The sequence below is a fragment of the Hipposideros armiger genome, unplaced genomic scaffold (genome assembly GCF_001890085.2).
Source record: "Hipposideros armiger isolate ML-2016 unplaced genomic scaffold, ASM189008v1 scaffold_97, whole genome shotgun sequence".
NCBI classification, from domain to species: Eukaryota; Metazoa; Chordata; class Mammalia; order Chiroptera; family Hipposideridae; genus Hipposideros; species Hipposideros armiger.
The window spans coordinates 2,053,449-2,077,926 of record NW_017731447.1 but is presented as its reverse complement, the minus strand read 5'-3'; the positions used below and the strand labels follow the sequence as shown (position 1 = coordinate 2,077,926).

The 24,478-nt window shown below is 38.6% G+C and overlaps 1 protein-coding gene across 4 annotated transcripts in view; it reads right to left on the bottom strand.

Moving 5' to 3' along the window:
* The window catches only part of CEP41 (centrosomal protein 41), a 41,269-nt gene extending 37,560 nt beyond the window's left edge, over positions 1-3,709 (bottom strand). For 2 of the 4 annotated variants that reach the window (XM_019646183.1, XM_019646184.1), the window contains exon 1: positions 3,598-3,709. In XM_019646183.1, coding sequence (XP_019501728.1) covers positions 3,598-3,630 — 33 coding nt within the window. In that variant the 5' untranslated portion in view covers positions 3,631-3,709. The remainder of the gene's footprint in view (positions 1-3,597) is intronic. The other 2 variants (XM_019646185.1, XM_019646186.1) reach the window with 1 other exon arrangement.
* Between the last annotated feature and the right edge of the window lie 20,769 nt (positions 3,710-24,478).

Genomic DNA, 24,478 nt, shown 5'->3' with positions numbered 1-24,478 from the left:
GTAAGATTAGTGTCCTTTATAAAAAGAGACACCAAAGAGCTCGCCCCCTTTCCACATGTGCACACGGGAAGAAGTCCTGTGAGCACACGGCCAGAAGGCAGCCACCTGCAAGCCAGGAGAGACCTCTCACCGGAAACCAAATTGGCCAGCACTTTGAACCTGAACTTCCTAGCCTCCAAAACTATGAGAAACAAATTTGTTTTTTAAGTCACCCAGTCTGTGTGGTATTTTGTTATGGCAAGTCAAACTTACTAATACGAACATGTCCAACAAAACAAAAAGAAAAACAGCAATATGGAGGAAACAGACTATGCAGAGGAAAAAGTATTTAAAAAAGCTATTATTAGAGAAATGAAAACACACATACACACAAAATCTTGTACAGCCAGCCATGTGCCACATAACAATAAGGATATGTTCTGAGAAAGGCATCATTAAGCAATATCATCGTTGTGCAAACATCATAGCGTGTACTTATACAAACCTAGATGAAATACCCAAGCTATACGGTATACCACCATCATATGTACTCAGACAGTTTCCAAAGAAAAACTAAATGTAAGTTTATTATACAACCCAGCAACTGTACTCCTGGGCATCTATCCCAGAGAAATGAAAATTAACATCACACAAAGAACTGTACCCAAAAGTTCATATCTTTATGTGGAACAGTCTCAAAATGAAAGCAACCGAAATATCCAACAATAGTTGAATGGTTAATTAAACTGTTATACATCCATACCACAGAACACTAATCAGCAATAAAAAGGAATGAACCATTGCTACAGGCAACAACTTAGATACATTTCAAGGACATTATTCTAAGTGAGAAAAAGCCAATCTCAAAAGGTCACATACTGCATGATTCCATTTATGTAACATTCTCAAAATGACAAAATTACAGAAATGGAGAATACATTAGTGGTTGCCAGGGGTTAGGATAATGAGGGGGAAGAAAATGGATGTGACTAGGAAAGGATAATATGAGGGAGATATTGTAGTGATGGAGTAGTTCTGTATCTTAATTGCAAATCTACAGATTTGGAAATCTTGATTATAATAAATCTACACATGTGATTAAAAGGCCTAGAACTAATACACATTGTACAAATGACAGTTTTCTGGTTTTGATGTTGTACTATACTTATGTAACATACAATCATTGGAGGACACTGGGTGAAGGGCACATGGGAGTACTTCAGATGATTTTTGCAAAGTCCTGTGAATCTGTATTTATTTCAAAATTAAAGTTTTAAAAATGACATCAGAATCCAAAACAGAGCTCTGAAGAATGAAAAACATGACGGCAGAAATGAAAAACTCAATAGAAAGATTGGGAGATAAAGTTAAACAAATCCCCCAAAGAGAGAAAAAAAGACAAAGACGTGGAAAACAGGAGACAAAATTTAATAAAATTAGAGAACCAGTCATATTGAAGCAACATCGTAATAACGAATTCAAGAAAACAGGATGGAGAAGATGGGAGGGAGAAAGTCAACAACAAACTAGAAAATTTTACAGAACAGAAAGACATGAGTTTCTGGTGCCCACCAAAATGAGTGAAGGTAGACTCTGAGCAAGAAATATCTCTGTGAAACATCATAACACTGAAAACAAAGAGAAGATTCAAGCTTCAAGAGAGAAAAAAATCAAGTCACATACAGAGGAACAGAACGGCTTTGAACTTCTCCACAGCCAACAGTGGATGCTAGAAGACCACAACACAATGTTTTAAAAATGCTGATGATTTCCAACCAAGAATTCGATACTCAACCAAACTCTCAGGCAAATAAATTGTCATGGTAGAGTAATAACATTTTTAGACATGCCAACATTTTAGACATAAATAAAAAACTATTGATTTTTTATGCACTCTTTCTCAAGAAACTACTGGAAATTGTGCTCCACAAAAACACGAGAATAAGCTGGATATCATCATCTAGGACACAAACCTATAATCACACAGGGCATCCTGCTCCTCTCCCCCTACAATCCTTCGGTTTTATCCATATTTCAGAACTCATTAGCATGGCATCAGCACCAGTGAGTAGCCCAAGCTGGGAGCCTAAGCCATCCATCACTCATTTCCCAAAGCTAATCATAAAGTCTTGATGATTTTATTCCCTACATATGTCTCAATTCTGCCCCTAGTTCTGTGGCCTTACTTTAGGTCTATAACATAATAATCACCCAACCAATTTCCCTATCCCTAGTTTTGGGCTCCTCAAATCCATTCTCCACAATGTGCCTCGGCCATCTGCCTACAACGCAAATCTGACCATGTCACTCTCAATTCCTCAGAAGCTTCTCGAGTTTTGAGCAGCAGACACGATTAAACATGGTAGCCAAACTGCCTCTCTCCATACTTCCGTATGTCCCCCACCTCCACGACACGCTCCCGCAGAGTCTAAACTCAGCCTCACAACTTTCTCAGCTTAGCTCATCAACATCCACCATGAGAGGAAACGGTGTGCAACTCCTGTTCAATGTCAAGTCCCAGAACTTGAGCAAGGCACAGAAGGGCCTTCCAGGCGTCACTCCTGCCTCTGCAGCAGCGGTTCTCAACCTTTCACAGGGGTCGCCGAAGACCATCGGAAAACACATCTTTTCGATGGTCTTAGGAACCGAGACACCGCTCCTCTATCCGTCTCCAGGCCCACATGCAGAAACGCCCACATACGAGTACCTGGCGACCCCCATGAAAGGGTCGTTGGAGCCCCAGGCTGAGAACGGCTGCTCTGCAGGGAACTGCCCACTCCGCTGTTTCACACCTCCTTTTCGCTCACGCTGTTCTATCTGGGGCGCTCCTTCACCTGGCTAATAACCTCGCCATTTCAGGCCATCTCCAGGTCCCTTCTCCCCTTAAGCCGAGGGCCACCTCTCCTCCCTGCTCTCTTAACCTCTCGTCCCCCAAACACCTTGCACTCAATTTCTGATGGCAAGTCTCCCTCCGGAGACTGAACTGATTCAAGGACAAAAGGCCTGGACTCCTTCTCTTTGTATCTCTAGCACCCTCGGCAAGGTGGGAGTCCAATAAACATCTGCTGAAGTTAAATGGCCACAAATGGCAGCAGGGCACCAGGGGGGAAGCAGACAAGGAAGTAAAAGGAACCGATGGAGAGGGGGTAAAACGAACGTCCTCTTTTGTGTCCTTTCCACATGACTTGGTCGGCTGATTCCTGCTCTTCCTGTCTCCCCCTCGTTAGAACTTAGGGCTCCTTTTGCTTTTGTTCTTTTCGTGTTGGGGGCGGGGGCCGGGGCTTCATTCGTATGTCACTCATGTTTTGCAACTGCCACTCCTAGACTGGAAGCCCTTTGCGGGAAGGGCTGTGTCTTTATGCACTTAGCTCCTCCGGGCGCTAACTGCCGGCGTACAGTGAGCACGCGCGGGAAGGCGGCCGGTCCCGACCAGATGACACCCGGGGCCGCGTCCCCCAGGCCCGCCCCGCCTCCCTCCCGTCTCCAGACCCCTCCTCAAGCCGGCCGCTTCCCGCCTTCCCGGCGGCGGAAGTCGCCCGCTGCTCGTCCCTGCCCACGTGGAGCCTTTTCCGGTGCGCCCGCCCCCCTCCGCCTCTCCGATCCGGACCTGGCCCTCACCTCAGGGTTCCCAATGTGCCTCCGGGCAGACATATTTGCTCCAACCGACCTCGCTCGGGGTTCTAGCCTCACGGGTCGCCTCTAACCTTAGCTTCCTACCCCCACAACCTCGCTCGGCCGCCTCCCTATAACCTCTTCTCCGATTGGCCTGTTTTTCCCGGCCAGCCAATAGGAGCCCCATTTACTATTTCTCTGCAGGGTCAAGGGAGAGCGAGACACCAGTCAATGGTTGCCAGGGGCAACGCGGGACGCCGGCTGCGGAGGCCTTTTGTGTTCTCAGCTCCGCGGCGCAGGCTCCTCCAGCCTTCGCGCGGGAAGAGGGGCGCGGAGGAGGGGCAGGCTGGAGCCTACGTGTGGGCCGCTGCGCCGAGCCCCGGGTGGGGGAAGGGCTCGGGAGCAAGGGAAAAAACAAGGGTTTCTAGCAAATGTGGAAGAACAAATACGGTACAGGGCACAACCCCTCACCTTAAGGCCATTTCAAACATCTGGGCTACTTCGACCGTGGGGCATAGATATGGGACAGGGTTGTTCAGCAGGAATGGGAATCTGTAGTTTATTATTTTCAGGTTAAGTTAATATGCAAATTATGCAAAATGTCATGTGTAAATACAGTAATTAGTGTTGCTTTAAAAGCTTTTAGCTGGCTAGGGAACGGCAGCCTTAATTGCAAAGTACACACACCATTCTGTGATTCATCATTCATTTAACAAATATTTAATAAGCACCTTATGAGAAAAGCTGCAGTAGGTTTTGTGGAGGATGGGAGGATGACTAAAACCCAATCCCGTTGTCATGGAAACCATTGTAACTCCTGCCATCAGCCACCACCTGTTCTTATTCCAGATCTGAAAATTAAGTCCTAGCACCTTTATAAAACAATCACACACACAGTTTGACTTGGCTCCAAAATGTCCCACCAAATCCATCAAAATTATTGTTTCCTTTTACATGGGAGGAACAACACAGTAACCCTTTGTCCTTTGCTCTAAGTCGTTTTTTCCAGGGACGGAGAAAGGTTGCTCTAGCTGTTCATGTATGCTGGCTCTCTATTTGTGAATACTCGTAACATACATGAGAGTGATTTTAGGGTCTGTACCGATGACCCATTCGACAACATAGTTTCACAAGGCCTGTCCTCTCAGACACTTCAGCATCCCATCCTTAGGGCCAAACCTTGAATGGTGGTGTCATTCACCTGGTTGACCTCCAGGATTTTGGCCACAGCTGTCTCTTGAAATTTTTTGTCTACTGAGTTTTGTCTGAACTTCCCTAGTATTCTCCAGTCCTTCAGTCTCTCTAAAATTCCTAGTTTCTCACCCCTCCACTAGAATAAGAAGTTGAGGGACTGTAAAAAACTGGAAGGGGAGCAGTGGGGAGGATATTTATCTAGAAGCTTTTACATAGCAAGGAGAAGCTTTGAGACACATTTCTACCTAGAATGCATGTTAACCTGGTGAGCTGTGAGGGGGTGGGGGGTGTTGATAGAGATTATGGGTAAAATAAACAGGAGAAAGAAGAGAGGGAGTTAATAAGGACTAAACTAAGAGGTGGTGAGAAAGAGGGGAAAAGAGATTCAAATACATTTGTTGATAAAATGAAGTTATTATATACATGAGAAGAGGTAAGGGGTGGAAGGAACGGGAAGGCATCAAGGATAGCTATAATTTTTCTAACTGGGGGGGGACTTCGTAGATGAGTGGTAATGCATTAATCAAATTAAGGAACAATGGAGCATACAGAGAGATTACAGAAATGTGGGTTCTTGTGTCCAACTGTCAGAGATGCTGACTCTGTGCATCTGGGGTGGAGTTTAGGAATCTGTAATTTAAATACAGGCTCTTCTGATTCAACCCCTTGATTCTGATGCAAGATGTCTGAGGGCCACACCTTGAGAGATTGTGCTCTAGAGGAACCTCCAATTTCCTTCACATTTCGCCTCAATGGAATCCTCCAGAAGCTTAAAGTTATAAATCAAAAGGCTTTTAATATCATGAGTTTCTTTTTAGAATTCCTTTTGGATCCTGCTGTAGCAAAACTATATAGCTTCAAAATTAAAGCAAGGTGCTTACTTCCAATATGAAAAATATGTAAATGGCACAAAAAGATAATTCACAGAAGAAAAACGTTCGATAAACATGTGAAGAAATACCCAACTACTAATGAAAGAAATACAAAATCGAACAGCTAGGTCCCATTTTTCGACTACCAAATGGACAACCCTCATTTTTAATGACAACGCTCAGTGTCATGCTCATGCATTGTTAGTGTGAATAAAAGGAAGTGTGACCATTTTAGAAAGTAATTTGAAAGTGAGTATTGAAAAACCCTCATATCTAATATTCTGAGAATTCCTCCTAAGGAAAGAATCAGAGAGATGCACAAAGATTATGGCCACAGATGTTTAATGGAATCTTATTTAAAATGATGAAAAATTGAAACAACCTAATTGATCATCTGTTTAAATGATTAAAATAAATGATGTCATATTAATAAAAAGTAATATTATGGAACCGTTAAAAAGTATGTTTCAAGGAATAATTTAAGGCAATGGAGAACTGATACACTAAATGGAAATTGCTGGAAACCATTTTTTATTTAATCCTGATTTGTGTGGAATAAAAACAGGCATCCAGAAAAAAATTTCTTTTAATATTTAAAATGTAAACCATCTCTGGATTATGGAATATGGATATTTGTTTTATTCTTTACACTTTTGTGTATTTCTCATGTGTTCTTCAGTGACTATGAATTAATTTTATACCCTAGTAAAAACATTTGCCCTCTAAGAAACAAAAACCTGATTCTTACTTCAGCCTGAAAATTGTCTACGGCAGTTGTCTGGGCCGATTTAGACCTGAGCTGAAATCTGTGTAATTCCGCTATTTAAAGTACTGCAGCTCTCCCGTTCTTGGCAGTAAAAGACTCTCCAAGCACTTGAGTAAGATCCTTGCAATCAGAGTCGTAATTGCTAAGAGGTTCAAGCTTTGTTTGTAAGAGAAGAAGTTCTGATTCTTTTCTTTAAAAGTTCCTACTTCCACTGATTAATCTTATTTTTCATGAAGTTAGAAGTGCTCTTGTGAACTTCCATTTGTTTGATGTCTTCCTTTTAACCCTGTATGTGTTCCAAAAAAGCTTTAGTTTTTGCAGAGTTGGTGGGAGTCCCAGCTATGTAGGTAAGTGTGGCTGGTTTAAGGACAGGTCATGTTGTAGGTGCTCTTGTGCTTGCTTGGTCAGTGAATATTTAGGTGTCAAGCAGTCTGGCCCTCTTCAGAGCCTAAAATCCTTTGGACCCTCCTCCATCGTGAATCCATCTTCTTGCCCAGCACATGCCGTTCAATTAGCTCTCCATCCCCTCGCCCTCAGCCTGATTTCCTGATCAGAGCCCAGCACTTAAAAAAAAAAGTCATAACTAATAAGCCAATAATGGAGAGAAAATGGATTAATAAAAGTACTCAATTATTTCAAAGAAGGCAGGAAAAAAAAAGAATAAAGGCTAAATAGGAGAAATGGAAAATGAATAGCAAAATATTTGGATTACATCCAACCATATCAATAATTAAATGTGAATGGTCTAAACCAAAAGCATAGACTATGACTCTCAGGTGAAATCTAATTTGCTGTCTGTTTTTGTAAAATAAGTTTTATTGAATTGAATCATTATATTATACACATGAAAATAATATAATGTCATATATCAATTATATCTCAATTTAAAAAAAGAAAATGAAGAAAAAAAAAGTGAAGTATCCAGCTGAGTCCCAATCAATTGAAAAAATTGTGAAAAATAATAACATAGTTGTTTTAAGCTAAAAAGTTTTTTATTGCAACACAGTCACACCCATTAATTTACATATTGTCAACTGCTTTCTCACTACAATGGCACAACTGAGCAGTTCCAACAGAGATTGGATAACTTGCAAAGCCTAAAATATTTACTATCTGGCCCTTTACAGAAAAAATTTGCTGACCTCTGGTATAAACACCTCAATTAAAAGGCAAAGATTGTCGATTTGGATAAAGAAAACCAAGTTTGTTATCTATAAGAAATGTACTTTAAATACAAAATATTGATTGGTTAAAAGTAAATGAATGTAAAAAACTCTACCATACAAATACTAAATGGAACAAAGGAAAGTCTGTTCAACAAATGGTATTGAGAAAACTGGATATATAATACACATATGGAATAATAAAGTTGGACCTTACACCATATACAAAAATGAACAAGCCTAAATGTAAGACCTAAAACTATAAAACTTTTAGAAGAAACATGGAGAGAAATCTTCTTGACTTTGGAATTGGCAATTATTTCTTAAATATAACACCAAAAGCTTAGGCAACAACAACAAAAAATAGTAATACTTTGGACTTCATTAAAATTAAAAACGTTTGTGTTTTGAAGAATACTATCGAGAGAATGAAAAGAAAACCTGCAGAACACGAGAAAATAATTACAAATCATATATCTGATGTGAGATTAATATCCAGAATATATAAAGAATTCCTCAACCTCAACAACAAAAATCCTAATTAAAAAAATGTGCAAAGGACATGAATAATAATGTTTCCAAAGAAGATATACAGATGGCCAATAAGCCCATGAAAAAATGCTCATTAGAGAAATACAAATCAAAACTACAATGAGCTACTACTTGATACACGGTAGGATGGCTATTATGTAAAAACAACAACAACCAGAAACAAAATGTTGATGAAGACGTAGAGAAATTGGAGCCCTTGCGCATTGCTGGTAGGAATGCAAATGGTGGAGTTGCTGTGGAAAACAGCTTAGTGCTTCCTCAAAAACATAAACATAGAATTACCACTCCTAGATATATACCCATGAGAACAGAAAATAGGGACTTCAACAGATACTTACACGCCAATATTCACAGCAGCATTATTCACACTAGCCAAAAGGTAGAAACAACCCAAGGGTTCATCAACTGATGAATGGATAAACAAAATATGGCATATACCCACTTAGCAATGTTTAAAATGGTAAACCTCATGTTATGTATATTTTACCACAATAAAAGCAAAACAAAAGCTGGACCGACTATCTTAATTTTGGACAGAGAAGACGTTAGAACTCTTCAGTGATTCTCTATAGTCTTATGGTCAAAGTCTATATTTTTTAGCATCAGACACAAAACCTACGAGACTCTATTCTCTGCCTCTCATTTCAGCTTAATCCCTTACCATAGTAAGTACTGTATAGCCGTTCCGAAGTACAGAGTGGCTTCAAATATACCATGTTGTCTCTTGCCTCTGAGTCTGTGCCTGCTATTTTTTCGGGTGGAAAGTCATTTTCCCACTCTTCACCTGGCTGCCTTCTACTCACCCTTCAAGATAAAGATAGAAATCACCTTTTTCTGGGAGCCTTCCCCAATGAACCCCTCCCCCATCCCGGACTTCTGGAGGTGCTCTTTCTAAATGTCTCCATGGCAACTTGTGTCTACCACTCTGTATTGTAATGGGTGATTTTCTTTCCTGCCTCCTTCACTGCCCTATCAGTGAAGGCAGGGATACTGTATCTCATTCTTTATATTCTTAACCCCTAGTATGGAGCCTGGTGTATGGTAGGCACATGATACATATTTGTCAAATGAATCAAATCTTGTGACAGTGCTCATGAAGGCACATGGGAGACCAAAACAAGGGAAATCTCCCCCCCTTTATCACACTGGTCATTTTCAACCCTTTTTCTCCTGCTCTCTAGTGAATCAGTACATGGGTACAATAGTGAGGTATTCCCCCAAACTGATAAATAATATTATCCTGTGATTGTTATACTCGTGAAATCCACACACAATGGATGTGATTAAATGTCTGCAAATGTCATCCTAAGAAACAGGATGTAGCAGTGCCTGGAAATTTAATCAAGGCATGACGGAATGTGGAGGAAAGCTGTAGCCTAATCAATGGTATTAACAGCTGAAGAAAGAATATGTGAGCAGAAGGGGGGTGGTCTGTAGGGAGTGCTGAAAAGTGGAGCCAAGGAACAAACATTTGTCATTATGTCTCCAGCCCTGTCAAGGGAAAGAGTTGTTTTTTGACCATTGACACAACTATGCAGTTCACCCTATATCCCTATGGATGCCACAGAGCTCTTTTGTTCTGATTTCATGCTCACAAACAACCTCTTGATTATAATTTGGCTTTCCATGTAGATTTTCCAACAGGAGAGAACGCGCTGACCAGTCAACGTGAACATCTGGTTCATTTGGCAAGAAGCGTCCTCTTTGTATATGAATGCATCGGTGTTCTGCTTTATACATCAGTCAGTTCATACACCCCAGGGGCTGCTGAGGTGCTCAGTCTCCCAGCTCTCCCTGAGCCAACCAGGAAGGCCCTGTTCCCTTTTGTTTGCACCCTCACTCAATGGGGGCTGAGGACAGAATATCACGAGTCAGCCATAGTTCCTCCAGGTTTGAGCCCATCTTGCTTTGGACTTGCATCTTCCTTTTAGAGGAAAAGGGCTTTGGACCCATGATCGGTGCTGCTGTGCAGGGTCTTTCCTCGGGACTTTTCCTCCTTTTCAGGGATTTGGCTTCTGCAATTGATAAGAGTTCTCTTCTTCCCGTACCATGATTACTTAACAATGTGTTTATTTACCTTAGTAATCATTTCCAAAGGTCAGAGATTAGAAACAATACTTTCGGGGAACATGATTAGAGTTGAGATGAGTCTGGCAAGGGCTCAGGTTCGATCAGAATGGAGGAAGAAGAAGACCAGTCCCTACTTGGTTGAATTAGTCTTATTGAAATGGATGCTTAGATCATTTCTGTAGGCCGTAAGGCCTCAACTAATGATTTTGGTAGTCCTATGAATGTTCTGTGGGGTACTTGGTCTTAAGGGGCCATTTTGAGTTCTAGGAAAAGTTAGGGGCTAAGTTAATGGGATTGCTGAGAGGAAATGACAAATGGATCAATACTGGGTTAGCAAGAGGCCTGGAATATGTTTTCAGGCTGAAAGGAAGATCCAGAGAAAGTAGAGAGAAGGAAGGTGGGGTCATTGAATCCTACCTTAAGAAAAAAGAAAATAACCCCAAAATTTGTAATTAAATGGAAGGAATTGAGCATCCCCTTGTAGTAGAAACTGCATTTCAGGGTAAGTCAACAGCCCTAGTTGATGAGGAAAAGAATGACAGCAAATAAATGTAGAAGAAATTGTACGGTAAGGAAAACAATTATTTAGAAACTAATGAAAATACTTCTCCAGGCAAGGTGCTTCAATTGGTGTTGAGAAACCGGTGAAGGGTTGTTGGGGAACTGATATTTGCGTAGTGCCAAAGCAACACATCACAGATAGATTTCCAGTGGCAAGGTGAAAAACTGTATAGTGAAGGGGTCAGGCTGTCATCTCTCATATCCTGGGATCAATCTTAATACTACTAAGAGAGAGTCAACCAGATAGTATGTGTCCTGTGATGTGACCCCATATGGTGAATACAGTAAACCTATGATATATTCTAGCCAAATATATTTAACTTGAATATATCGATCGTTTAGATATAACTTTGATTTTACGTGAAAAACAGGAGATGGAGGAGCAAGCTGCACAATATCATGAGGAAGCAACCAGACGAATCCAGAGGGTAGCATATTCTACAAGACAACTGACCTGGCCTCTTCAACACTCAATATGATGGAAAAGGGGAAAATGAATAAATAAAACAAAACCAAAACAGACTCATAAAAACAGAGACCAAAGGGATGATAGCCAGAGAGGGATGGGAGAATGGGTGGAAAAGGTGATCGGGAATATAGTTGATAATATTGTGATAACTTTGGATGGTGACAGACGATTATTACTAGAATTAGTGAGGTGATCACATTGTGAGGTATAAAAATCTCAAATCAGTAGAGTGTACACCTGAAACTAATATAACATATAATATTGTATACCAACTATGCTTAAATTTAAAAAAAAGGAGAGACTTCAGGGACATCAAAACAAGATGTATACCAGACTTATTATGTTGATCACATCGTAAGGTCTAAAAATGTCAAACCACTGTGTTGTACACCTGATACTAAGATAATATTGCATGTCAGTTATACTTTAATTTTAAAAAAGAAACAAACAAAATAAAACGCAGCAACAACAACGCAAAACAAGATGTAATGTATGATCCTGAATTGGATACTGATTTCGGCAAACCAGTTGTAAAGGACATTTTTTAAACAAATGAAGAGATTTGAATATGCATTAGATGAGATGAAATGTACAGGAATGGCATGGTGACTGAAAAAGGTTTCAAAGAATATATTTAGTTATATGTCATTTTGGTTAAAACATTACATATAAACATAGAGAAAGATCCAAAAAGGTATGAATGTGGGCATTAGCAGTAGCATATCTCCCTTTTGAGATATAATTCACATGCCAAAGAATTCACTGTTTTAGAGCATAAATTTAGAGCATTTTAGTATAGTCACAAGGTTGTGCCACTATAATCACTATATAGATCCAAAACATTTTCATCACCCCAAAAAGAAGCCTCATACCCATTAGTAATCATTTCCCATGTCTCTCTTTTTCCCACCCCTGGCAAACAATAATGCACTTTCTGTCTGAATATTGTGCACACATAGAATCAAACCATATGTGGCCTTTTGTGTCTGGCTTCACTCACGTAGCACAGGGGTCGGCAAACTGCGCCTCGCGAGCCACATGTGGCTCTTTGGGTACGTTACGTCTCAAAAGTTTGCCAACCCCTGGAAGAGCCAATCCTGTCCCTCACAACAATTTAAAAATGATTCAAAAGCCATAAATATATTTTTACAAATAAGGAAAATTTAAAGTAATATTATAAATGAAACTATGATAGTTTTATTTTCATTTTCAATTTTATGTCAGAGCCACATGTATATACCCAAAGAGCCGCATGTGACTCGCCGAGCTGCAGTTTGCCAACCCCTGACAGCTCCTCCGTCTCAAAAGTTTGCTGACCCCTTTATGTCATAGCATAACGTTTTCAAAGTTCATCTATATTGTAGCACACATCCATATTTCATTCCTTTTTATGGCTGAATAGTATTACCTTGTATATGGGCATACCACATTTTGTTTATCTGTTCATCAATTGATGGACACTTGGGTTGTTTTTACCTGTTGGCTATTGTGAATAATGCTGCTGTGAACATTTGTGTGCAAGTTTTTGTTTGAACATATGTTTTCAATTCTTTTTGATATATACCTAGGAGTAGACTTGTTGGTCATATGGTAACTTGATGTTTTACTTTTTGAGGAAATGCCAAGTTGTTTTGCAAAAGGGCTGTACTATTTTACATTCCCACCCAGCAGTTCACGATTAGTAGAGTGGGTTCTGAAGGTCTGTGCCGATCATGCACACTGCTCTGGGCATGAACACAGCCCCATGTATGCAGTGACCTCCTAGAGTCCCAAGAATATGCGGTCTTTTAAAAGTCCCTATGGACATCTCATTCCCAGATTTTCCTTTTAAGCTTTTTGGGTAGCCTGTTATTTGCCCCAACCATTATCCAATGACTCAGACATCTGTGCGGTTAAACAATTACCTCTAATTGTTTTAAATAAATGTCCTGGGGAAAAGGTTTTTGCACTGGGTGAATCCTGAGTCCAATCAAATAAAGCCATTCTTACAAATGGGATCTCCCAGGGAACCACCAGATAGGTCAAATAATGACAATTTTTTATGAATGAGGCTTTGAAGGAGTTCCAATTCCATTCTGTCCTCTCTGGTGGCTTGCCAGACTGCTAGTTTTTACTGTAATTGTGGGCTTTTGGTTTTCAAGGTTACATGGAGTGGGGAAGAGGTACATGGAAACAGGGCAAGTTAAATTATCACAAAACTCATAGTTCTTACTGAGATTCAGATGTTTTTCTTTCTTTTTTTTTAATTAAATGGTTTTTTAATGTTCTTTGTGTAATTTACTTGCAGCTAGGAACATGTGAAAACAAACACTTGGTGTTAATCCATTCTGGTCTTAAACCTCCTCTTATTTATCTTAATTGAGTATCTACCATTTATTTATTTATTTATTTATTGTTAGTTTCAGATGTTTTTCTTGAATAAATGATCTTTGGATTGCTGTAAGCCTTTGTTTAATTTCTAGAGTTCTGATAAAGTTGATCCTGATGATTTTTGCTCTTTTTTATTGTTTTATGGAGGGGAGTGGGGGGGGGCTCTATTTTTGCTAACATCACTCAACAGTGGTAATCTCTTGGTGATGGGCATGGAGTATATTGTTTTTTAGTTTTGGTTTGTCTAAATTTTTTAATTTTCCACAATACACATGCGATGTGTCTGCAATAATAAGTGGTCATTTACATGAAGAAAAAGAATAAAATCTAAAACTCAAGTCCATGGAATTTTAGTTTGCCATCACAGTGAATTTGACTATTTAGGGAACTTGAAGTTGGGAACTTTATGTTTTTTTTAACTTTCCCTCACTGTCAATTTATCTCTAATGACTAGAAATAAAATCTTTAAAATGAAGTCTATCTGTATTTGGGGGCGGGGGGGGCAGCAAAGAGAATGGTGTAACGTTAGTTTTGAGAGGGAGAACTCCTTGAGATGGGGGAAGGGGGTCATTATTAGAGTGACCATATATCCTAGTTTCCCTGGGACAACCCCAGTTTATATCTGTTGTCACAGTGTAATAATTAATAGCACCCAATTTACACTCTCAGAAGTGTCTCGGTTTGGATGACAGATTTTTCAGTTACCCGAATTACTGACAGCAGCAGGGGTGAGGGAGCCGGCAGGTGACTCAGGGACTGCTGCAAGAACAGAAAACATGGGGAGCCTCTGGTACCCAACATAGACCTGTGGATGAACAGTTGAAAGGCTTGAGCATGGCTTCCCAACAAAGGCTTAGAGGTTTCCACCACAGTTTCTCAGGTACCTCTTGAACTCCACTGTGGGTGAGCTCTTGGTTCAGGCTATTCCTCCTGAGTCACAACAAGGCAATCACTAGATCCTTCTCCCACCTGCTCCAGCTAAGGGGGAATTCAGGCCCGCCTCCAGGCTCTTAGAGCCATTTCCCACTGATCACCGGTGAGAGCAGCCATATGGTAGTCCCTCTCTGGGCTCCTTGAGCCAGGGGTTGGTTTGGGATTTGCGGTGCTGAGAAATCCTTCTATAATGTTCTCCCTGGTGTCGGTGGCTTGGCTGAAGCTTCTTTGGACGTTCAAGGAAAGAGATTAACTTTGGGTGCAAGGACCTAGGTAAGTGACCAGTTTTAGAAGCACAAAAGCTGAGTCTGCTGCCTAGGGACAATGAGAACAGCTTCCTGGGATTCAGGGGGGCTCTTAAATGCAAAATCTGGGTGCGGTGGAGTCTCCTTTGGGTGCCTCTGGTTTGAGGGCAGACAGCACTTTTCATTAGCTTCTTAAGTTTTTGGAGGAGGGGGTCACCAGCAGGAATTTTCCTTGTCTGGGGCCAATATCTGGATGTTGCTCGCTTAGAAAAGAAAGTACAACCAAGCCCCAGAATCCAGGGTGATTGCCACTTTCTATGAAAGAATTCTTTCAGCATAGGAGCCAGGAAGCAACGGTGATGTCATTGTCTGTATGCCTGTTCTGACCCTCACAAGCAATCGTGCAGGAGTGGGCCTGGGGTTTTGATAATGCAAAGCTTTTTCAAATAAGAGCTGGTGATTAGGTGCGGGGCAAATTGGCAGGTGGGAGTCATGCCACTCACATAATATTACCCCAAATTGGACAAGATTCAGCTGGGGGGAGAATTGTTTAAATGTTATTTTTAGCATACCTACAAAATTGTCTGCCTCATTTATGTATTTTTTTACACTCAACTTTATTGAGTTATAATTTACATGCAGTGACATGCACCCGTTTTAAGCCTACAATTCCGTGAATTTTGCAAAGATCTATAGCCATGTCACCACACCTGTAATCAATTTTGTCACCCTTAAATGTTCCCCTATGTCCTCCTCCAGGCAATAACACCTTACCCTTGTCCTAGATACCTCTGATCTATTTTTTTTTACAATAGATTAGAATTGCATTTTGTAGACTCTCATTAAATGGAATCATATGGCATGGTTCTTCTTGTCCATCATACGGTTTTTTGAGATTTATCCATGTTGCCGTTGGTATCAGTACTTAGTTCCTTTTTTCTGCTGAGTGTGGATATACCACAATTTGTGTATCCATTCACTTGTTATTTGACATTTGGGTTGTTTTCAAGATTCAGCTGTTCTGAATAAAACTGCTAAGAATATTCATGTAGAAGCCTTTGTGTGAACATATGTTTTCATTTTTCTTGAGTAAGCAGGAGAATTACTGGGTTGAATAGTTACACGTGTGTTTAACTTTAAAAGGAATTGCCAAACTGGTTTCTAAAGTGGTTGCACCATTTTCCATTCCTACCTACAATACATGAGAATTCCAATTTCTCCACATCTTCAACACTTAGAATTGTCACTTTTAAAAATTATAATCATTCTAATGGGTGTGTAGTGATAAATTATTGTAGGTTTAGCTTGCAATTCCCTGGTGACTAATTATATTGTGTATCTTTTTATGTGCTGATTGGCTAATTATAAATCTTTTGTGAAGATCTCTTCAAATCCTTTGCCCATTTAAAAATTGGGTAGTTTGTTTTCTTATTAATGAGTCATAAGAGAACTCTCTATATATTCTAGATACAAGTCCTTTGGTAATATGTGTTATAAATATTTGCTTTCTGGGTATCAATTATTATTATAAATTGTATTTTTCAAGAATTTCCTCCATTTCATCTAGGTTGCTAAATTTATTGGCATAAAATTATTCCAAATATTATCTTTTTAATGTCTGTAGGATCTGTGGTGATATAACATACCATGTCATTCCTGATATTGGTGATTCATGTTCTTTATTCCTGGATCAGTCCAGCTAAGGGTTTGTCATTTTTTTTTTTTAAAGATTTTTATTGGGGAATTGGGGGGATGGGAACAGTGCTGGGGAATTGGGGGAAGGGGGACAGACAAGTTGCTGTCATTTTGTTCTTCAGTCTAGTTGTGGAGGACGTTGCTTCACTGGCCCAAGTTGGCACCATCATTGCGCTCTTCCTGGGCGAGGCAGATCAGTCGCCGGCTTCTGGACGGCCGCTCACTGTGGCTGCTCACTGCGGCTGCTCACTGCGGCTGCTCACGCTGGCTGCTGGCTACACACGGCAGCCCATGGCAACCCACTGCCACAGGGGCTGCAGCCTCCGCCGCCAGCGACCCACGGCTGCCCAGCTCCAGGTTGAGCTGTTGTTCAGCATCTTAGCTGTGGAGGGCAGTGTCACTGGCCCTCATATGTGGGATCCGAACCGGGGACCTCTGGTGTCCCAAGCCAGTTCTTAACCATCGCGCCACTCCGCCGGCCCAGGGTTTGTCATTTTTATTGAACCTTTCAAAGAAGTTTCTTTGTTAATTTTCCCATTATCTATCTCTTTTCTCTTTTGTTAATTTTTGCTCTTTATTATTTCTTTTCCTTTATGGATTAAGAATTTACTTTGCTCTACTTATTCCAGTTTCTTAAGGTGGAAGCCTACGTGATTGATTTCAGATCTCTTTTCAATAAGGTATAAGTTTTTCTATAGGCACTGCGTTCGCTGCCTTCCAGAAATTTTAATATATTGCATTTTGATTGTCGTTCAGCTCAAAATATCTACTCATTTCCCTTAAGATTTCATCTTTGATCCCTAAATTATTTGTAAGTTTGTTGTTTAATTTCCTTTGCTTTGGGGTTATGATGGCCATAACTAACTGGACAAAGAAACTTAAATTCCCATTGACATTTGATTTGGTGCTAGACAACTTTAAGCCTGATTGCCTACCAGAGTTGGTTTCCTCCTGCAGCATCCTGATAAAGCTCACCCACCCACAGGCCCCACAAGCACACGTGCCCTCTTGCTGTCTCTTTGAAGTTTCACACTGGGTGGAACCTATTTCACATCTTATACTGGCAGGACTTTCCCTTTAGAAAATGTTGCACTCTCACTATTTGCTCACTTTATATTATGGACTTTCTCCCAGAGGGAGCAATGCTTTTCACCACTCATCTTGAGACTTTCACTTTTATGTGAGTAATTAATATTTCTTTGATCAAACCAAAGGATTACCGTCATATTGACATTCAAACAAAGTTGGAGTGTCCCCATGTCATGGTGGAGTTGCTTTAACAGGGGTTTTTATTGAGTTGTAATTTAATGCCTTTGCAGTCAGAGGATACTCTGTATGATTTCCATCCTTTTTACAGTTGTTGAAACTTGTTCTATGGCCCAACATATAGTTTACAGTGATGACTGTACCACATGAACTTGAAAAGGATGGCCATTTGAAAATCACTGGATGTAGTGCTCTACAAATGCTAATGAGGTCAATTTGGTTAATAGTGTTGTTCAAGTCTCCTATATCTTAACTCATTTTCTATCTATTCTGTCAATTACTGAGAAAGAAAGGCTGAAATCTCCAACTATAACTGAATTTGTATAATTCTTTTAACTTCATCTGTTTTTGCCTCATATATCTTGAAGCTCTGTGATTAGATGCATACACCCTTAGTTTTGCTATGTCTACATGAGTTGTTTATTTTATCATTATGAAATGTCCTTGTGGCAGGAAGAATTCTAAGATGACTCACACAATTTCTTTCCCCTCTTGTACATATGACCTGAGTAATCTCCAGGACTGTTAATATGATGGATTTTTCCTCCCAGGATTAGATTATGTTGTATTGGCGCTATTGACCTTAAACTGGGGACATTATCTGGGTCGGAATGACCTAAGCACATGAAAGCAGCGTTTTCTCCAGCTGGTCACAGAAGGGGAGTCAGAAATTTGAAGCATGAGAATTCAATGCCTGACAGTCAGCAAAGGAACGGGGGATTCAGCTATTCAGTCACGAGGAATTGAATTCTTCTAACAATTAGAGTGGGCTTGAAAGTGAATTATTTTCCCAGAACTTCGAGATGAAAACTCAACCTGGCTGATTTCAGTCTTGTGATAAGTCCCTGACTAGAGAACCCAGTCATGCCACGCCGGACTTCTAATGCAGGGAATGTGAACTAGACCATGGGTGCTGTTTTAAGCTGCCAGGCTTGTGGTAATTTGTCATGCAGCTATAGAAAACCAATACAGTACTTCTTTATCTCTGGCAATATTCCTTATTCTGAAGTCTACTTTCTATGGTATTATATAGTCAGTCCAGATTTCTTATGATTGGGGTTTGCATGTTACATCTCTTTCCATCTTTTTATTTTAGTCTGTTTCTTTATATATCAATTGGGGTTTCTTATAGTCATTACATAGTTGGATCTTCTTTTATAACTCACCATGACAATCTGTTTTATAATTGAGTGTCTTCATTTTATTTAATTATATATATCATCTGGCTATGTCTACCATCTTGCTATTACTTTCCTATTGGTTTCATCTGATTTTTGTTCTGTTTTCTCCTTTTCTGCTGTCTTTTGCTTTAATTGAATATTTTTTAGTGTTTCGTTTTACTACCTGTATTGCATTACTAGTCATGGATCTTTGTTTTATTTTTCTGTGGTTGTTCTATGTCCTATAACAATCCATCTTGAAGTTATCACACTGCATCTCCAAATAGTATTACGTTTAATATTAAGTATGCAGTTGTATATTTCTATAGAACCCGCTGGTCATTTGTGTTCTTGTTGATGTAATTTTACTCTCTATATAAATCTCACAATACATTGTTAATAGTTGAGTTTAAACAGTCAATTATACTTTAAATAAATTATAAAAGTGAGAAAATTTATTTACCCATATACTTGCTACTTCTGATATGTGTGTGTGTCTGAAGTCCCTTTCTTCAGGGATAATTTTCCTTCAGGTTGAAAATTTTCATTTATATTTTTTGTGTAATAGTATGTAGTAGTACTGGAGACAAATTATTTCAGCTTTGTGTTTGTCTGAAAATGTCTTTATTTTACCATTTATAGAAATAACCTTTTTATTTCGGAATAAATTTAGATTTACAGAATAGCTGCAGAGATAACAGAGAATTGTCATAAGTCTCTTAGCATTTTCTCTATTAGTGCAATTTGGTCAAAACTAAAAAACCAACATTGGTATGTTTTTATTTACTAAATTCCAGAACTTTTTCTATTAATGCCTTCTTTTTTCCCCCAGGATCCTATTCAGGGTACCACTTTGCAATTAGTAATCACACAGTCTTAGTGTCCTTAGGTCTGGGATAGCTTCTCAATCTTTCTGTGTTTTTCATGACTTTGACAGTTTTGGAAGAGCACTGGGCAGATGTTTTATACAATGTTTTGGGATTTTTTTCTGATGGTTTTCTCATAGTTAGACTGGAGTTATGGGTTTTCGGAAGGAAGACCACAAAGATGAATGCCCTGCTCACCATTAAGAGGTACATGATGTCCACATAATATCACCGGTGATGTTAGCCTTGGTCATTTAGTGAAGGTATTTGCCAGGTTTCTCCTTGGTATAGTTAATATTTCTCCCTTTCCATACATTTTTAAATTTGGAAATGAGATGAAGTCAAAAGAGAAAGGAATTAAATTTCACTTGCTAGAGTGGGGAGTATCTATGTATCTATATGTACATTATTTGGAATTCTTATCTAGAGAAGATTTGTTTCTTCACTTTAATTTCATTAATTCAATTAATCATTTATTTATATAAGCATGTATATTTTTACTTTGTATTTTGGGTTACAATACAATAACGTTATTTATTTTGTTGCTCAAAATTTTCCAGATGTTCGCAGTGGGGAACTCTTTCAGGTTTGTTCCTATGTCCCTCTGACATGTCCCCATCCTTTTGTTTTTTGAGCATTTTCTTACTTTCTGGTACTATAAGGTGCTCCTTTCTTGTATTGTCCCCACCTCAGTCCTAGAATTGGCCATCTCTCCAAAATGTCTGTTTTGTTTTATTTTAATTTAAAAATTAATGGTAAAAAAAATGATATATAGAAATGAGAATTTGAGGACTGGGTTTGTTCATTACCACTGGGATGTCATTGCTTTTAGGTCCTCTCAGAAGACAGAGCTAGGTAATACATGTATGTATACTAACTCATAAATGCAAGTGTATCTATAATTGTTTCTGCATCTGTGTGTGTGTGTGTGTGTGTGTGTGTGTGTAGGTGTGTATCACAGACACAAGTTCATATACAGAGGGTGCCAAAAAAATGTATACACATTTAAGAAAGGAAAAAACTGTATTAAAATTGTAATAATATATACCAATAACAAAAGATGAATACAAGTCACATTTGACTTCTGCAATTATAAGTGGTGCTCAAAGTGGTTACCATCAGCATAATTTTAATACAGTTTTTTCTTTTCTTAAAATGTATATACATTTTTTTGCACCTTCTGTATATAGCACATACATAAGTTCATATTGATGCCTCTGACTCCAAACCAGCAACACAAGGGTCATTTTAGTCATCCTTTCTTTTCTGTCACTTCCCTCTCCAACAGTGAGAAACCTGGCTCCTACCATCTGCCATCCATGGACTTAATTATCCACCCCCTATATCCATGTAATTTCAGAATTATGAAATTGTACTCTGGTGAGAAACAAATGTACCAACTAAAATACAGTTTTTATGTATAGTTCCTTTTGTCTTTAACCTTAAAAATTCCAGTCAAAATGCAGGTTCCAAAGTTAGTTAGGTCAGCTCTTTTTCTCCCCACACACTTAAGTGTAGCTATGTCATACATTTGTAATGCAGTTAGATTTATTTGTTACAGTTTACGTTCCATCCTGGGATTTCCCCAATATTTTGGCTAATCTACATCTATAATCACCGTCGTGATTACTGCAGTATTATATTGGGTTGTCAGAAAAGTCATGATGCATGTTTGCAACGAAAAACAGAAGAACAATACGTCATGACTTTTCTGACAACCCAATAGTACTCGTAAGTCTTGAGATAAGGTAATATGTTCTTTTTCAAAATTGTTTGGCTATTCTAATTCCTTTGCCTTTCCATGTGAATTTTAGAATAAGCTTATAAAAATCTACAAAAAACTTGGCTGGGATTTTGATCGAAATTGCATTAAGTCTAAAGGCCACATATGTGGTAGAATTAATGTCTTAACAATATTGAGTCTTTCACTCCATGAGCTTGGCATAGCTTCCCATTTATTTAAATCATTTCTTTCATTAATGTTTTGTTGTTTTTCACATACATTTCTTGCACATTTTTTGTTAGATTTATATCTAAATCAGTTTTTGAGGGTGATACTCTTGTGAATGGCATTGTTTTGTTTTAATTTCAGGTTCCAATTGTCCATTGCTGATATATAGGAACATAATTAACTTCTGTATATTAATCTTGTATCTTGCAATCTTACTAAACTCACTTTTTAGTTCTAGGAGATTTAAAAAAATTTTTTTTTAGATTTTGTGGGATTTTCTATATGTTGTCTATGACTAAAGACAGTTTATTACTTTCTAATCTATATACTTTTTATTTCTTTTTCTTGCCTTATTGTTCTAGCTAAGAATTCAAGCACAATGTTGAATAGGAGTGGCAAAGAGAACACCTTTGTTTTGTTCCAGATCTTAGAAGGAAAGCATTCAGTCTGTCACCATTAAGTATGATGTTCGCTGTAGGGGTTTTTGTGTATAACATTTATTAGATGAAAGAAGTTTCCTTCTATTCCTAGTTTTCTGAGATTTTGTATCATGAATCTATGTTGAATTTTGTCAAAAGCTTTTTCGGCATCTACTGATATGGCCATATATTTTTCTCTTTTAGTTAATTTGTGTGAATTATAGGATTGATTTTCTTTATTGATTTCTGCTTTATTGAGATATTATTGATATATAACATATGTAAGTTTAAGGTGAACAGGATGATGATTAGATACACGTGTATATTGTAAAGTGATCACCACAATAAGGTTAGTTAATGTCTCCATCCCTCCACATAATTACAATTCTTTCTCTCTCGGGGTGTGTGTGTGTGTGTGTGTGTGTGTGTGTGTGTGTTGGGTGGGGGGGGGTTGATAACATCTAAGATCTAGTCACTTAAAAAGTTTCAAGTATAAAATATAGTATTGATAATTATAGTCAATTATATGACTATATATATGCAAGACCTAGCCTTGCATTCCTAGTATAAACCCCACTTAGTCATATGTGTTTTCTTTTTTATATATTGGTGGATTCAATTTGCTAATATTTTTAAAGGATTTTTGTGTCTAATTCATGGGGGATATTAGTCTATAGTTTTCTTGAAGTGTCTTTGTCTGATTTTTGTATTTGGGGTAATGCTGGTCTCATAAAATAAATTGAGAAGTATTCCTTCCTTTTTATTTTGTATAAGAGAGCGTGTAGAGTTAGTGTTATTTCTTGCTTAAATATGTAATAGCATTCATGATGAAATCATCTTGTCATGGAGTTTTTATTGGGAGGGAGGGAGGGACGTTTTAAACTACAAAGTTAATTTCTTGAATAGATATAGGATTATCAGAACTATTATCTATTCTCAGAACTATTATCTATTCCGTAGTGAGTTTTTGTAATTTGTGTCTTTAAAGGAATTGGTCCATTTTATCAGTTTTTGAATTTTGAGGCATAGAATTGTTTTTAACATTGCCTCTCTTCTTTTATTCCTAATATTGGTAATTTTTATCTTCTCTCTTTTTTCTTGGCTAGCCATGCTAATTTGGGGTTCTTGACAGGGGCAGGGCACTCAGAGGGCACTAACATGCCTAGAAAATCATGATATGCTTTGAACTCAGGTACTGGTCTAAGAGTACCGATAGATTTTTGACTCAGTGAAAAACTGAATTTCTTGGTATCAGGAAGGCTAGGCCTCTTGATCATGCTGGGGACCTCTGTTTTGAGATGGGTGGTGAATTTATTATGTTCAGGCATAATTCCTTGATAGCCTGAGTTACATTAGTTGCACCAATAGGTGAGTGCCTTTAGACATGAGTCTGGAATACTTTTGTGTTAAAGGATTCATTAATGGTTGAAGGTCCTGGAAACGTGCTTAAGAGCTCATTCTTTGAGATAGTTACAAGCTGGCTCTCTGAGAACACTTATAAAGTAAATAAATCTGTAGCCATACTGATCAAGAAGAAAAGAGAAGACACAAATTACCAATATCAGGAATAAATGAGGGAATATCACTACAGTTCCAGCAGACATTAAAAAGGATAATAACGTTTATAAAAACAAAATGTATGTCAGTAAATTTGACAATGATACAAATTACCAAGGCTTTCTCAAAAAGAAGTAGGTAGCCTGAATAGTCCTGTATCTGTTAAAGAAATTGTATTTGTAGATTAAAAGACTCCCTTCACCAAGAAACTAACCAACAAAAAACCTTCAGGCCAAGATAGCTTTACTTATAAATTCTACCAACAGTATAAGGGAGAAAAAATGACTGATTCTATACAAAAATTTCCAGAAAACAGAAGAGGAAGAAACATTTCCCAACTCATCTTATTAGGCCAGTATTACCTTGATACGAGAACTGGACAAAGACATTATAAGAAAACTAGATGCCAATATCTTTCATTAATATAGTCACAAAAATTCTTTTTTCCCCCCATATATATAATTGAATATATTCAATTATAGTTGACATATATATATATATATAATTGAATATATTCAATTATAGTTGACATACAATATTATGCAACATCAGCTTCATGTGTACAGTGTAGTGATCAAGCCTCTACCCCATCCATGAAGTGGTCTCCCTAACAAGACGTGACCATCTGACACCCTACAAAATATTTACAACATTATTAATTATATTCCCAGACTATCTTTCATATCCCTGTGGCAATATTGTAGTTACCTATTTATGCTGTCTAATCCCTTCCCCTTCTCCCTCATCCCCACCCCCTCCCATCTAGCAGCCATCAGTT